This window comes from Lontra canadensis, unplaced genomic scaffold, assembly GCF_010015895.1.
Source record: "Lontra canadensis isolate GAN:19392208 unplaced genomic scaffold, GSC_riverotter_1.0 scaffold30, whole genome shotgun sequence".
Classification (NCBI taxonomy): domain Eukaryota; kingdom Metazoa; phylum Chordata; class Mammalia; order Carnivora; family Mustelidae; genus Lontra; species Lontra canadensis.
Window position 1 is genome coordinate 9,664,282 of NW_022631024.1, and position 16,675 is coordinate 9,680,956.

General features: G+C 41.4%; 1 protein-coding gene across 7 annotated transcripts in view; it reads left to right on the forward strand.

The window, feature by feature from the left end:
• The window catches only part of RABGAP1 (RAB GTPase activating protein 1), a 152,015-nt gene that overhangs the window by 119,069 nt on the left and 16,271 nt on the right, over positions 1 to 16,675 (forward strand). For all 7 annotated transcript variants that reach the window (XM_032865798.1, XM_032865797.1, XM_032865802.1 and 4 more), the window contains 4 exons: positions 2,396 to 2,521; positions 3,144 to 3,287; positions 5,083 to 5,124; positions 5,365 to 5,493. In XM_032865798.1, coding sequence (XP_032721689.1) covers positions 2,396 to 2,521; positions 3,144 to 3,287; positions 5,083 to 5,124; positions 5,365 to 5,493 — 441 coding nt within the window. The remainder of the gene's footprint in view (positions 1 to 2,395; positions 2,522 to 3,143; positions 3,288 to 5,082; positions 5,125 to 5,364; positions 5,494 to 16,675) is intronic.

Here is a 16,675-nt window from a genome sequence, read left to right on the forward strand (position 1 = left end):
GAGTCCGCATTTGAGTTTCCCCAGTTGTTTACTCAGTCAGGTCCTTTATAGCTTTTTTTTTTTTCCCTAACCAAGATCAGTGAAGAGTCAAGCAATGCATTTGGTGTCCTTTTTCTTTACTTTTTTAATCTCAATTACCTCCTTTCCTTGCTTTTCTTGTGATTTATGCCATTGACAGTCTTGGAAAAACTCAAGCAAATTGTCTTGTGAAATACTCCACATTCTTGATTTGTCTGATCATTTCCTCATGATTAAAATCAAAATGCTTGGCAAACACAGCACACAAGTGATGTTAGCGGAGTGTGTGTGGGCACCTCCGTCTTTAGCATAATAGATGCTAGAGATCAGGAGTCAATGAAGTAGACCTGGTCCCAGTCTTTGTAGATACAGAGCTAGTGAAGCTGACTGGCTGTGAGCAGAAAGTCCCAGAAGCATGTCATTATTACCTCAGTGGCGACATGAAGGTATAGTAAAAAGTTTTATGCAAGATTACAGCAAAGGAGCCTTATTTATATCACAGGCTTCTCTGGGGAGGTAACCTTTAAGGTGCATGCTGAAAATGAGAGGGGGTATCCGGACTCTTTGTGCTTGTCTGCATCATTTAACTTTTTAAAGCTAACATTATTGTGAAAATAAGAAAACTAATTTAAAAGCAAGAGTGGAGAGTAGAGCACTCCCAACAAGAGGAATAGTACAACCTATAGAAGCAACGAAATGGGGAAGACTTGGCCTGTGGAAGGAACTGGAAGCTGGGCAGTGTGACTGGAGCATTACCTGTGATAGGGATGGGGTGGGAGCTGGAGAGGCCAGCCCAAGGACTTTAAATTTTGTTTCCCCAAATAAGGGGAAGCTTTTGAAGAGTTTGAAGCCATCTTGTGTAGGTTGTAATAGAAGTAAAACCAAAACCACTTTGTATCTTCCTTCTGTGAGAACCTAGCCTTTTGATACTAGTAAGCATGTAAAAATATGATAAAGCTATAAAAGGGTCAAGTTTTTTTCCCACCCTTATTGATATATAATTGGCAAAAATGTGTGTGTGTGTGTGTGTTTGGTGTACAAGTTGATGAGTTGATAAGCTATACATTGTGAAATGATTACCACGGTGAAGCTAATTAATATCCATCAAGAGCTCAAATTTTAAAATTTTGTTGTTTTTAATAAGACTTGATATCTCAGAGTCTCTCAAGCTCGTGTGGTTTGTCTTTGTTCTCAACTTCAGTCCAAGAACATTTGTCCCCATTTAAGTATCACAACCCCTTTAAAATGGGTTTCCCAGACAAATCCATGGTGTGTGGTTTGAACTCTGTGCCTGCTTATCATTGTGTTAGGATAAATGCTTGTTTCAGAGGAAAAGCAGATGTGCTACCTGACATCAGAAATGCCACTCTGGGACAGACTAAGGGTCCCTCAGTATGCAGAAGAAATTAGAAATTGCCTTCCATGATAGAGACCTCTGAGATCTGGTCCTTTGCGCCAAATGCCCTTACTTGGCCAGTAATAATTTGCTGTGCTTTTCTCATTTATTACTTAATCTGATTTGTTCTTTGGCTCCGCTTTATTCTCAGTGATGCCTGTGTTCAGCCCACCTCATCCCCTGGTTCCACAGAAGCCCGCCCACCTTCTTGACATTTGGAAGGCTTGCTACAGTCATACCAAGCCTTAAATAACATTTCCAGTACTTTTTTTCTATTTTGTAAACTAGACATTTGCCAGGTTCTCAGGGAAATATTTTTTCCACAAAGCTATGGAAGATGTAGGTATTATTATAAATCAGTAACATCTGTAAATAGAAGTGAAGTGGGGGGTGTTGTAGTATTTTAAGTATTACCATAAACCCATAGTACTTTGAACATTACTGTTAAACTTTAGAATATTTAAGGTTCTCCTCTCAGTGGCTGTGTTTGTAACAACGAGGAAGAAAAAAAAATAGCAGCTAAGTAAAATGATTTAATAGAATTGTCATGATTAGAGAAAGATGAAACCTATACTTGCGTGTCAGCCTATTGCTACTCAGTTCAGATCTGCCCCTACAAAGCCTATTCTTGGCTCCCTCAGCCAGACTCAGGCTTTCTTGTTCTTGTAACCCCACTGATCTTTCTACCTAATTCATAGGTAATTGTGAATATGAATTCTGCCTAATTCATACTTACTGTATACTACTGTGTGGGAAGCTTCTCGAGGATAGGAACACTATGTGACACAGACTAGGCATCGTTAATATCTCTTGGTTGAGTGAATGAATGTCATAAAACACAACTACCCGAGTTACTACATATCACTGAAATTTCCTAGTATGTAGATAGAAGTGGAAGGATGAATTTATCACTCTGGCAAAACTTCTGGGTGTGTTTGTGACCCCCATCTCCACCCCCACCCCATTCCCTATCTGTTACAGATGCCTGAAGAACAGGCATTCAGTGTGCTGGTCAAGATCATGTTTGACTACGGTCTCAGGGAACTTTTCAAGCAAAACTTTGAAGATTTGCATTGCAAATTTTACCAGCTGGAGCGCCTCATGCAGGTAAAAAGGGAAACCAGCTTGCATTTGCCCCTAAGAGCATGAGACACGAGACTCGAGACTCTGGAGAACCAGGTTGACGAGCTGATGCCAAGGAGCAGTGTTGATTGCGTTGGCCCATCCCGGGTTAAGGACCAGTTAGATGGTTTTCATTTCTCACTGTGATGATGATGCCAACATTAATAAGGTGTGAACCTGATGGGTGTGAGCGAGGTTTTCAATCTCATAAACACTCAAAAGATCAGATGACTTTGTAGAGACCTTTGACATGGCAAACTAAGTCAAGAAGTACCTGCCAAGGCTCTGAAGCTGACTGGTTAGGAATATCATAATAAAAGTGAAACAGACTTTTCCAAACATTTCGTAACTTGGAAAGGAAAACTATCATTCCAAATACTTGTCACCGTCTTGGGGATTCCTCTTTTGAGCTAGTTTGTGGGCTGGAAAAGGGAGCCAAGTGTCAGTTTAATACTCGATAATAAGTGTTCTTCTGAACACATTGGAGGTTTGTAGGAAAGCACAAATATGTGACTTTTTTGGCCTATTCCTGGCAGATTTATGAGCCTCCCAAGTGGGAGTTGAACAGCTATGTCTATGCCCAAAACTAATTAGTTTGCTATTTTAGGAATACATCCCTGACCTGTACAACCACTTCCTGGATATAAGCCTTGAAGCGCACATGTATGCCTCCCAGTGGTTTCTTACGCTTTTCACAGCAAAATTCCCTCTCTACATGGTCTTCCATATCATTGACCTGCTTTTATGTGAGGTATGTATCAGAGGCCACAGCACTTTGGCTTTTGTTTTCAGTATCATCCTGTGTCACCTCCATAAAAATAGAATTTCTTCTTAGTTAATTTTATTTTTGTGCTCAGAAATCCAGATTTAAGTAACTCTTCCTTGGGCTAAAGCTAATGATCACGTTTTGTTAAAGGTGTTCTCTGCTAAAAAATAGACAAACAGCCCACTGTTACACATTTGTATTACTATTAGATTTGGCTGCATTTATTGAAGAAACCCAAAATAACAGTGACTAAATAAAGTAGAAGTTCAGTTCTCTCATGTGAAAAAAGCCAGAAGGTTGGCGGTAACCTTCCTTCCCTAAAGGGTCAGGGGACAGGGTAGGATGTGTCCCCTCTTTAAAAGAGACTTCCTAAAGGTTCCACCCAAATTTTTACTTACCTCTTGTTGGCCGGAACTTAGGTTCCTGACCATATCTAGCTGCAAAAGAGAGCTTTTTAAAAGCTGAGTAGGAATTAGCTAAAAATTGGAGGGTCTATTAACTAAAACAAAAAAAGAAACAGAATACATAACAGTCTTTGCCACAGCATTTTTGGGGGTATATGTGTTTAAGAAAAAAAAAATTTCATTTGTAAGTGATTTATCCACTACCTCTATTAAATATTCACCTTTTCCAGTGAGATATTTTTAAAATAATAATTTTAAAACTAATATCACATATTATAGAACCTGGAAAACACAAGCAAAAGGATTTCAAAATACTTCAATCCCACTTACTCTCTAGAAAGTAACTCAACATTTTGGGGTATATTCTTTCAGCCATTTTTTGTGTTTATGTACCTGTGTTATTTCTATACAGAATAACTTTTTTCATATGGAGTATTATGTAATAATGTATATTATGGTTCTGTAAGTATATATTTTAAAAATATGATTCTGCCATATATACTTGAACACTTATAGACACACATCTGTACCATCATCCTTCTTTATGTTTAATTATGCCATTTTCAAGGTTTACAAAAATCCATAAAATCCATGTTTTAGCTTGTTTTACCAAGCTAAAAACACTATCAGAAACACTGATTATTCTTACCAGCTGCAAAGTATCTTATTCTTTGGGTATACCATAGTTTATGTAAAACCTTTAAGTTTTACAGTTTCTCAGCATTATAAACAACCATTTGTTTTAAGTAGTTACCATGGGCCTGGTCATGCTAAGTAATTTAAATGAACTTTTCAACGGATTAGCTCCAAAAACCCTTGGAGGAGAGTATAAGTTACAAAAACTGAGGTCTAGGAACTTAAAGAATTTAGCAGGTCTTCATGCCTCCACTTATCTTTCCTTTGCCCCTAGCACTCCCAGAACGGTTAGCTGAAGAAAGGCAGATTTGAGGGAGCCCTGAGCAGGTTCTGTTCTGGGGTAAAGGGCTCACAGGCAGAGGGACTGCTGCTATATTTGGAATGGGGTAGCACAAGATAAGGGAAGAGGCCACCTGCAGTTATATCCTGAAAGATCACAATTTTTTGTCTCAGATGCTTTGGTTGGGAAGCACAGAATACTTTGGAAAAGCGCTCTTTCTTGTTGATTGTGAGAATAGGGCTAAAAAAGTTCAGAAGAATGGGAGACTGGTTCTATTTTAAGCTGTTTTTCAGTAGCAGACCTATAATTATTATTTTCCAAGATATTTTCAAGATATCCCATTTCTTTACTTAGTTAAGTTTTTATACTTTCTTTAGAATTGTGGGGCATTCTGGGGACAGACAGCTGACTGGTCCAGATATAATCAGTGAAAATCTTCTTTTTGTGTTTTCTCTTTTAGGGAATAAGTGTTATTTTTAATGTCGCCCTTGGATTATTAAAGGTACACATTTATTTGTAAATTGAGTGACATCCCCTGTCCAGCACTCGAAGTATCTTGGTCTTGATCTCCTTCTAAGCAGCCACCGTGCGGTAGCCGTGGCCCTGACAGTGACTCACGGCACTGGCTAAGAAGTATCTTCTGGGGATTGTAAAGGTGCTGGTGTTTTAAAATGCTTCTTGTGCATCTTCATAGCAAAGAACTTTTCCTATACATGGTTGTGTTTTCTTTCTTTCTTTCAAGACTTCTAAGGATGACTTGCTGTTGACAGACTTTGAAGGTGCCTTGAAATTCTTCAGGGTTCAGCTTCCTAAGAGGTACCGCTCAGAAGAAAATGCGAAAAAACTAATGGAATTAGCTTGCAGCATGAAGGTAAAATAATATTTGCATTGATTTAGATTCTTTAGTTTATGTCTCACCGTTCCTGATCAAACTATGAACATTTATATGATGATGTTTGTCTTGTATAATTTTTTTCCAAATATTTTCTTACATATTATATACTCTATGCATTAAATCTCATTCAAATCCCAACCTTTGGACTTCAGGGAAGGTATTCTTCTCATTTTGAAGACCCAGGAAACAAAGAGGCTGGGGCTCCTAGCATCATACAGCTAAGCAGTGACAGGACTCCGGTTTCATGATTTCTCCTCTGTTCTTTATAACTTCACATATTTATGGTTTTGGCCAGAAATTCCCTAAAATGAAACTAATAATGATGGAAACTCAATTTTATCACTTTCAGTGACATTTATGATTTGCATAATTTTTTTAAGGGTAAAAGTAGCATCTCCTTGTATTCATGTTGTAATGTGAGTGGGAGAAACTTCGTTATATACTAACTGGAACACAGACTTGGAATCAGGGAGATCTGAATTCAAAGTGACTTTACCTATTTAAGGCAAAATTTCCTCGTATGTAAAATAATAGTGGGCTTTCGGTTCTGTTTATATGTCAGACTAAGCTAACTTAGGCTGTCCTTTAAACACTTGGAGGTATCAAATACCTGGATGAACTTGAAAGAAAAAAGAGAAATCCCAGGTGCCTAAATCATAGTAGCTCAAAGCTAGTGTGTGTGAAGTGGTAAAACAGCATCCCAGGGGAATATGGAGGGTTTTAATGCTCATGAAGACGTATAATATGATTTTGGGCCTTTGGGAAGCAGCTGAACCTGGAAACTCTGGGTAACGGACCCTGGAATGCCTGTCCTCTTTGTGAAAAGGGAAAGGAAGTACTAAAACTACCTACCTGTTAAGCCTGAGAAACAATAGAAATCCTAATATAAATTGAATCAAGGATTTGAAAAAGAAATAGAGCCTCTAGTTAATGAAATAATTATTAAAGTTAGTGTTCAACTTAAAATGTTACATAGTTCACAAGTACTCTGGAAAAGATTTAATGATATTTTCCCATGTGCCAGGTACTGTGGTTAAGTGCCGTCATGTGTGAGGATTAACTACACTGTGTACAGTGCTTATCATGATGTCTAGTAATTAGTAAGGGTTCAAGAAATTATGGCTCTTATTATGGTTATTGCCTCTCTGGTTCTCTTTTTCTTTTTTTTAAAGATTTTATTTTAGATAGAGAGCACAAGCAGGGGAAGCGGCAGAGGGAGGCGGGAGAAGCAGGTTCCCCACCGAACAAGGAGTCCAGCATGGAACTCTGTCCCAGGATCCTGGGATCATGACATGGGACATGAGCCCAAAGCAGATGCTTAACTGACTGAGCAACCTGTGCGCCCACTGGTTTTCCAAGCAGATATCAAATGCACACGTTTTAGAAACATTTTCACAGATGGTGGTTTTGTGCACAGAGCACAGAACCAGGTGAACTCTGAGGTTCTCTGAGTCGCTTTTTCCACTTCAGCCTGATTCATACAAGAGAGGTCCTCTTAGTTGCTGATGATTTCCTCCCTTCCAAAACCTCCTTTCCCAGTGACCTGTCTTAAGTTCCTGGAACTTGGTTTCTCAGGCCCAAACCCTTGCTTATTATCAGTACCTCTTTCTCTCTCACACTACATCTTCATCCTCCATCCCAGCCCTGTTTTCACAGTACACCCTGAATCTGATCACTTTTGCCCCTTCTCTCTAACACCCTAGTGTAACCATCACTGTCACTTGTCTTCTGGAATGTTCCAGTGGACTCCATATCTTTCTGTTTCCACAATGGTTTTGTTTTTTCTCTTTTAAGAGTTTTTTCACTTGAGAGAGAGAGCAGGGGGAGGAACAGGCAGAGAGAGAGAGAAGCAGACTCCCCACTGAGCACAGAGCCCAATGATGACGCTGGGCTTGATCCCAGGACCCTGAGATCATGACCTGAGCCGAAACCAAGAGTCGGATGCTCAGCAGACTGAGCCACCCAGGCACCGCAGTGGTGTTTTTTAATCCCATCCCTCCCTTACTTAAAACTCTGATGACTTCTTACCTCAGAATGAAACTCAAAAGTTTTTGCCTTGGCCTACAAGGTGCTACACCCTCTGACCTCTGACCATCTCTCTGATCTCACCTCCTCCTCCTCTTCCCCCTCACGCCTTCCACTTCAGACAACGTGGCCTTCTTGCTATTCTCGCACATGCTGAGCATGTTCACCCCTCAGGCCTCTGCGCAGGCTGGTCTCTCTGCCCATCATGTTCTTCTTGATGTGCACATGGTGTCACCGTCACCTCATTGAGTCTTATGTCAGATATCATGCCATCAGAGAGGCCTTCTCTAATTACCATGTCTAAAGTAGCAGCTCCCTCAACACTTTACACCCTGATCTCTTTACCCTAAGTTTCCTCGTATCACTTATTCTTACTTAACATTATTTTACATGTTCATTTGATTATTGTCTGCCTGCCAGATCCCAGCACAAGAACAGGATTTGGCATATAAAAATTGTTGAATGAGTGAATTAAATGATACGCTGCTGAGTTTCTACCAAGTATTGTCTTATGAAGAAGAGTTGGAGAGTTAAAGTGGCTTTGGGGAAGGCTTACAGTAGCTTCCAGCTGAAGGTTTTACTTTTTGGGTTTTCAGTAGCTTGAAACACTTTAACAATATATGGTTCCTTTATTTCCATCTCTCTGCCTTTATTTCCATTTCCAATCCCAGGTTGGAGGTGTCTAATATCTTTTTTTTTTTTTTTTTTTTTTTTTGCCTGTGCTTTCACGGAGTTAAGGTAGACAAGGCTGCACAGCACACACATTTAGTGCTTAGATACATAATTCCTTCTGCCCTGGAGAACACTGCCTGGCTGGGGTACACTTTGGATGTTTCCCCCTACTTGCACATGGTTTCGGGTGGGAAAGATCGAATTTTTCTTAAAATTGACTCATTGCGTGGAAAGCCTGTGCATTGAACCAGGACATGAGAGTGAAATTGTTCTGCTAAAAGGTGGGATGTAGTCTAGTTAGTGATGGTTACTTGTGCTCTGGCAGGTTTATTAATGCCAAAAATTATTAAGAGAAATATAGGCAGTAGTTAAGCCAATTATTGGCAAAGAACCTCAGTCCCAGTGATAATTTGCCGACTCAACAATAAGGAAACTCATCGGCAGGCTCAGTCATGAGCCCTGCATTATGTGGCCTGCATCAGGTGGGTGTGCCTCCGTCAGCAGGAAACGATATATGATCATCTGTGGGTTTGGAGCCCCCTCTAGACATGGAAAAGGGGATGCTTGCTTTGTGAATGGTTTGGAAACTGGCTTTTAAACCTTTTGGTATAGAATTTAGAAAGGAAACGTTGGCTTTGTAACTCACTGAAATCCCATCCCATTATTTTTTCATTTCTTAAATATTGTGGTTTGGTTTTCTCAGTTGTACTTCCTGACTAGGGTGGGAATTAGGAATACTTTGCCTCACATGCCAGTTGAGGAAACAGTTACCTGCTTTTATTGTTGTTGTGTTTTAACAGTTTTGATGTTGTAATTTCCAGTATTTGTGTAGTTTTTATGGGTATCTCATTTCTTCCCTTCAGTGCCCTGTGAGGTATGCAGGGCAATTCATGTGAGGCAGCTGAGGCTTGTAGAAGCCAAATGACTTACCCTGGAACTAGCTGGGTGGGGACTCGAGGCCTAGTGGAACTCAGGCCTTCTGACTCCATGTTCCCAAAGCTTTCCATGCCATTGTGTGGCCTCTTAACTGCGGAATTGCAGCAGGAATTAGGTTTGGTGTAGCAATATCTGAAATGGCCACCAGATGGGTGTGTTGCTCAAAAAGGTCTGTATTTCTCTCTCTGCCTGTGTGTCTTCCTTTTCTCTAAAATCTTTTTCTCTGTCAGTCTTTACTTGCCTCTTTCTTCATTTCTTTCTTTTCAGTCCTTTTTACTTCTCCCCTTCTCGTGCTTGCTCCTCACTTTTATTATGCAACTGAGATATTTTACTTTTTAAAATAGTCTTAGATCCTCTGCTCTTAATCTCAAGTTTAACAGCATATATCAGAATTCATTGAGCCATCCATAGAGTTCCTCTCCCTTTATGGGTCGTTATCTTGAGATAGGAAGATTGTTTCCACTTCTGATAGAAGATTTAAAAGGAATTTCACTTTTTTTTTTTTTTTTCAAGATTTTATTTTTAAGTAATCTCTATAGCCATTGTGGGGCTCAAACCCAAGCATGGGATCAGAAGTCCCATGCTCCATCAACTGAACCAGCCAGGCACTCCAGGAATTTCTCTTTATAAATAGATTGTTCCAGGAGATCATGAATGGTCCTGGGAGCTCCACAACCCTTTTATACTCATAACTGGGCCATGCATTGTGTCTAGAGGGAGAAAATGCGGAAAAAAATTAATTTGTAGGTCTTAAATTTTTTTGATTCAAGAAATAAGGGAGTAACTGGTTTTTTGAGATGTTTGAGAGCAAGTCCAATATGTAAGGTTTAGGTTAGTTCAGAAGAAGTAAGAGCCGTAACAGAGATGGCCAATGGGTTTCTTAGAGCAAACCTGAATGAAGACTTGGATCCTTTCACTCTGGAATCCTGTCTGAGGTGAAATGGGTCTTCTGAATCATTGATTGCTTCATTGGGATGTGTTATTTCAAACTTAAAGTGAGTGTGCAAGACTTCAGACTACTTGTAGAAAAAGATATTACAGAAACCAAATAGCAGTGTCTCCAAATTAATGTAATCCTAACCATTTGCTATTTAGAGAAACAGAAAACCCTGGCATTTGAGAATATTTGCTTTTGGGGGATATTTTTGTTCAGGAGCTGAAATAAGTATTAGTCTGAACTTCATCCTCTGGTCTGATCATTTGTATATTAGTGTGTGTGAGTATCTTAAACTCTGTGATTGCCGTGGCTTCATCAGTGTTGTTTTCTTAATGTGTTCACAGAATCTTGCATAATGTTTGCACATAGTGACTTAATCCTTACAGTGATCATATGCATGTACTGAAGCTTAGAGAATTGAAGAAAACTCTCAAGAAGTGCAGTGTTAGTAAGTGATGGAGCTGGGGTTAGATCGTAGGAATTTCAGACTAAAGTCAGTGCTTACCATCAGTGTACCATTCTGTAAAGGAGGGATTGAATGAACAGGAGAGGGGCCCTTTGTATTTTTGGTGATGTTTGCCTTGTAATGGCAGGTAAGTGCAGTCTCTGTCAGTTTAACTCAGTTGTAGCTAAGTTTAGCTAAGTTCAGTTTTCCTTAGGACTAGACCAGGCTGCAGTTTTACTTCTGTACTTATTTTCTACCTTTTAGATTGAATTTCTTGAGGAAACTTCTGAGTGAAAGCTCTTTTTTTCTGCATGAACTCTAAATTTTGCTGGTTGTCATAAGGGTAGCAGTGCCCACTGCTGCCTTAATTTATTTTAATAAGCTGGTCTCTTTTGGTTCTTATCTGTGTTTGGATTCTCTGCTACTTATTTGCTACTTGCATTTTAGAAAAATACTGTGATGGGAGAACCAGAATGCCTAATTCTATCTAGTGATCTTTGAGGGAGTTTGAGCCTGAACTGTTCAAACAAATTAAATAAAAGGGCTCAGAAATTAAATAGGATGTTGATTTGTTTCAAGTGGTTACAAGTGCAGGCCTTGGAGTCCCTCGGACCTTGGCTCTTACCCGTCTGCCTCTGCCATGTGACCTGAGGTAGGTTAAGGCCACAGGGCTAGAGAAAGAGAAGCCAGATGGTACCTGTAAAATGGCCCATGCCCTGTTGATGACCTTTGTCTTTGTCCTCATCCATGCTCATTTGTTCTGACCTCCTCTGCCCAGATATCGACTTTCCTTAAGTCCGTTCACAGCAACAAACATTTGTAGATTTTCTTACGTGCCAAGAACTGTGCTCAGTGTTAAACATATTACAGAGATGGATGAGAAACAAGAATCACCCCAGATTTGTGTTCTTCTGCAGCTCTTGCCAGCCAAGGGACTGGGTCCTTGGCTTTCAACATGTCACTTTACCTATCTAGGTCTCAAGTCCCCATCAGTAAAATGAGGTGATCGCAGACAGTTGTTTTGGGGATTAAATAAAATAGGTGTAGAGGTATCTTACTATCTTGAAAGTCCCGTGTAAGTCTCAGGATTTTTAAATCAGTAAAAAGTGAAGTCCCTGCCACAAGCAGTCTGAAAAAGGAAGATGGACTTATGTCACATGTCTTTATTTAGCAGCGAGGACTTTGGGTTCAAGATCTCCTCACTATACCAGACATCTCCATATCCACCCACCCCCCTGCACAGTAAACTTCACCCCTGCCATGCAGAGCTACTAATAACATTCAGCCTTCCACTTTTCCTGGACTACCTGTGACTCCAGCCCAGTGGGGATTCCCACCCTTGCAACAGTTTCTTAAGCCAGAGTTGGAAATCAGCTCCCATTTCCTATCCATAACCTATTTCCTGCTCTCCTGTGTTGAATCGACTTGTTTAAATGGCTCATTGCTTGTAGCACATGTTCCGAGGGTAACTCTGTCTCTGAGTCAGGACAAGAATGTAGGTATTATTAATAATAACACTTAATAGCCACCCTTTTCCTTAAAAAGACCTCGTGTGCTAGGCACTCTTCTGAGCTCTTGATGTGTTTTTATCATGCAGTCCTCCTAACAGCAGTCCTCAGAAGGACTGTTGGAATTCTGTCAGATGAGGAACCTGAAGCTGAGGTAAGGCAGCTCACCCTGAGGGATGGAGTGAGTCAGTGGTAGAACCAGGGCTCAGGCCTGGGTCCGTCCACCTGCAAAACCCAAGCTCTCCATGACAGACGGTACCACTTCCCTCCCACCCATGTCAGTGGCCGGTCTCTCATTTTCTCTACCAGGTCTGTACCAGCTCTCCTGATGTTTTAAGAGAGCCTTATCTAATTCCTATAACAGATAAATGACCAGTGAGCGAGAGAGAAATGTTTGGGATAAAATACATACTTCTACGAAGATACAAAACTGGCATGGTCCAAGCCTCCACCTTCTCTCTGATTCAGGGTTCCTTAACCTGAGACTATGGGTGGCCTCAGGGAGGTCATGAGTCCTCTCAAATGGTATGCAGAATGCTTTATTGCTGGTGTAGGGTTGGGGCAGGGTTGACTCTTATGCTCTTTAGGGCTTTTTAAAGATTTTATTTATTTGAAACAGCACGCACGAGAGCATACAGGGGCACGATGCAGGGGGAGGAGCAGAGGCAGAGGGAGAAGCAGACTCCCCACTGCAGCAGGAAGCCCGATGCAGGGCTCGATCCCAGGACCCTAGGATCATGACCTGATCTGAAAGTGGACGCTTAACCAACTGAGCCATCCAGGTGCCCTGGCTTCTATGCTTTTTTACAGGCACAGTGCCTTTTTTTTTTTTTTTTTGAGATTTTATCTATTTATTTATTAGAGAGAGAGACCACAAGTAGGCAGAGAGGCAGGCAGAGAGATAGGGGGAAGCAGGCTCCCCGTGAGCAGAGAGCCCAACGCAGGGCTCAATCCCAGGACCCTGAGATCATGACCTGAGCCAAAGGCAGAGGCTCAACCCACTGAGCCATCCAGGTGCCCTGGGACAGTGCTTTTTATGGGAACCATGGCTTTTAGGAAACTTTTAAAATAGTACTGTCTCTAACAACGTTAAGAAACAATGTACTAATTGCAGTGGGACATAAAATTAGTTTTACCTAAATTACAAACATAGCCTTATCCCAGGGAATTATATTAGAGTATTCCCCCCTGAAAGTACATTTAAACAGAACAAATTTCAAAACTAAGCTTCTTTGAGGGCAAAAATATGTCTGCGTGTGAGGCTGTGGCTTTCACATTCTTCTGATAGGAGTCCGCTAATGGTAGGTATGATTTAGAGCTTCAGGACTGAGCCTGTAGCTTCCCTTCTTCCTGAATTCAATTAAAATGTTATTGGTATAAAAAAAAAATGTTATTGGTATAAGTCAGAGACCGAAAAAATGAACCTTAGACTTTTAAGAGTGGGGACTTTGTCTGTTCATTGAGTATTTCCATGCTTGCAGTCTCTGCGAAGCATTAGGAATTTTACAGTAAACGAAAGTTCCTACCTTCACGGAGCTTACAAATCGTGTTCTGTATACATCTTTGTATCACTAATGCCTCACGAGGAACACTGCTCAACTGTTGGGTAAACGAATGTCCTGCTGCATCCTTATTAGGGTAAAAGGAAGGCCGTTGGCCTTGATTTGTTCGGCATCTGATTATCGAGCCCCAGTTATGTTCCAGGCATGGAGCTAGGTACTGGAGATGTGGGGTAAGCAAAACAGATGGGGCCTGTTTCCCAGTGGGAAGACAGACAAATCAAGTGAGCACATAACGAAATAATTGTGAACTTGGACAGGTGCCATGAAGGAATTGACTTGATGTTATGAGAATATGTAGCAAAGACCTGGCCTGGTAGGGGGAAGAAGTGCCGGGGAGGGGTTCAGTAAAGCAGTCCTGGAGCTCGTCTCTGAGAGGTGAGTAGGAGGGAACCAGGTACGGGGTTGTCCAGGCAGGGGACCAGGCTTGCGCTCTGTGTTCACTGTGGTTGCCATTTCTGTTCAGAAGAAAGGTGGGTGCAAAGAAGAGGAGGGGTTCTTTCTCATTAATTTAACAAGCATTTGTAGGCATCTCTCTTTGTGCATGGGCAAGGGACGACAATGAGACAGTTCTGGCCTGGGGAGGGCACTGATAGTGGGACAGGCAGGCTGACAGGTACTGGTCTCTCTGGGCTGCAGCCTAGTAAGGCTGTAATTGTGGCTTTTGTAGCTGATACCTGTCGGTTCCCCATTTAGGTATCAGGCATCTGCCTTTTCATGGGATCCATTCCTCGGGGGAAGCCTGAATTACTTGGCTGTGGCATACAGCCACCCGTGGTCCAAAAGTCAGGATCAGGTGTGAACCCATTATAAGCAGCGTTGGTTTTATTTATCTTTTGTCTTTGGTGGGGGTGGGGGATAAGGTGGTGAAGAGAGGGGGAGACCAGGAATAAGTGAGGATGAGAAATGGGAGAGCAAGCCGGAGCTGGTGAAGTCAGACCTCCGGACCAGTGAGGAAGATGGTGACCTCTGTTTGTATCTGGTCCTGAAGGGTGGCCCCTGAGGACTGACTCAGAAGCACAGGTAGGGGCCACTGTCTGGAGAAATGAGCAAGAAGGTACCTTAGGGAAGTCCAGAACAATTACCAGGATTATTTTAAAATTATTAATAATTATTTTTAAACAGCATTTATTTTAGATTTTATTTGTTTATTTAATTCAGAGAGAAAGTGAATCAGCAACAGAGAATGTGAGCAGGGGAAGGGGCGGAGGGAGAGGCAGACTCCCCACTGAACAGGGAACCTGATGCGGGGCTTGATCCCAGGATCCAGGCAGGTCTGAAGGCAGACGCTTTGACTGACTGGGCCATCCAGGTGCCCCTACTTTGTTCACTTAATTATAAAAATAAATCATGCTTAAGGCAGAAAATTTGGAAAACGTGGGAAGTACATAAAGAAATGCCTGTATTCTATCATGAAAATGTCAGAACCAGATGCGGTGGCATGTGTAGTCTTGCGTCTCTCAGGTACCCAGTGTGCAATAATACTGTTACAATGTTGAGGCAGAGTCAGCCCTTTGGCTCTGATAATGAGGCATTTATTAAGGGATAAGAAAATGTAGAAGAAATTACTTTATAATCAGCCTTTTATAATGTATGTTTATTGGAGGGGACGGAAATAGCTCTTCCTTACTCCATCATGAGAATGAGAAGGTGAAGAATCCTGAAGATTCATGAAAATGTTTTGTAGGATTTGGTGTCAACTTTTTTTTTTTTTTTTTTTTTAAATCAAGTACCAGGGGGCCTCCTAACCCCTGTGCTCCCTGATCAGTTACCCATACTGAGCGCAGAGAACTCTGGGGGGGGAGTGTCTGCTGCCCACAGACCTCATTTTTGTCTGTTCCTCTATTATTGATCTCTTAGGATTGTTTATAAATTTACTGATCACATCAATGTTTTATTTAGGTGCTTTCTTTGTGAATCACTTACGTACACAAACATTTACCCCAGCATTGTCCTTAAACCACAGAAGATCTGGTTTTAAAGATGTCACTTTCCGGCTTGTGGCCTCACCCCAAGTGTTTAATGGGCTTCTCTCTGAAGACGGCAGCCAGGGCGTAGTGTTATGTTCTTGGCTGCCTGCCCACAGGCAGTAACCAGACTCCAGGAATAAGCTCTGATTGAGGCATACCTGTAAACATCGGACAAGGGCAGTGTCCAGAGAGTCAGTGGGAGGGAAACAGCAGGCAGCTGCAGTGAGGTGGAAAGGGAATCATGGAACAAGAGACTGGAGATGCTGTACACTTGGGGCTGTCCCATTCCCTTTCGAGGTCTCCGTTTCTTTGCCTGTAAAATAAGGAAGTTAGACTAGCCCAGCTCTGAGATTCCTAATGACCTGGAGCTGAAAGTCAGATTTGTGAGCCAGAAGTACTGTGCTGATTATATTAAAGCCTCGGGAAGCAGTGAGTGTTCGCTTTCTAATCAGTCGTTATGCTGCACATACTGGTTTTAGCACTTCTCTATTTTGTACATTTCCAAGTATTTAAAAGTATAATTTAAAAGATACCAAAGGGAATGAGTTAGTGGTTTAAAGGAGGGAATCAAAAGAGTAAGAGTTGCATCTTAAAGGGATGCCCTTGGTTATGTTCAGATTGAAGGAAAAAACAGGCTAGCCTGTAAGGTCAGGGGCAGGGGACTGTTTAGGTAGAAGGAGAGATGAGAGAATAAAGAGAGAGATGATTTTTTGGAGGGAAGAAGAGTCATTTGGTCGTGTTAAGGAAAGGCAGGAATTTTAAGTCTAGTTGGGGAGAGTTGGGACCCACTGGATGGAGTGAAAAAGAAAATGCTAGTGACCTTCAAGAGAGTCTTCCTATTGAGCAGTCAGAGAAAAAGCTTGATTTAGAGAGATTGAAGAGAGACCATGAAGCACTGGAAGTGAAACTTAGACACCTGTGGTTTGCCGTGGCTGGTGAGAAGCAGCTTGAGAGCAAGAGGACAGTAAGTAGTCTGCTGGGCAGAAGAGCAGCTGAGTGGAGTGGTTGGTAGAATGGTGTTGTGTGGGTTTTTTTTGGGTGGGAGAGGGTTAAGATTTTATTTATTTATTTATTTGACAGAGATTACAAGTAGACAGAGAGGCAGG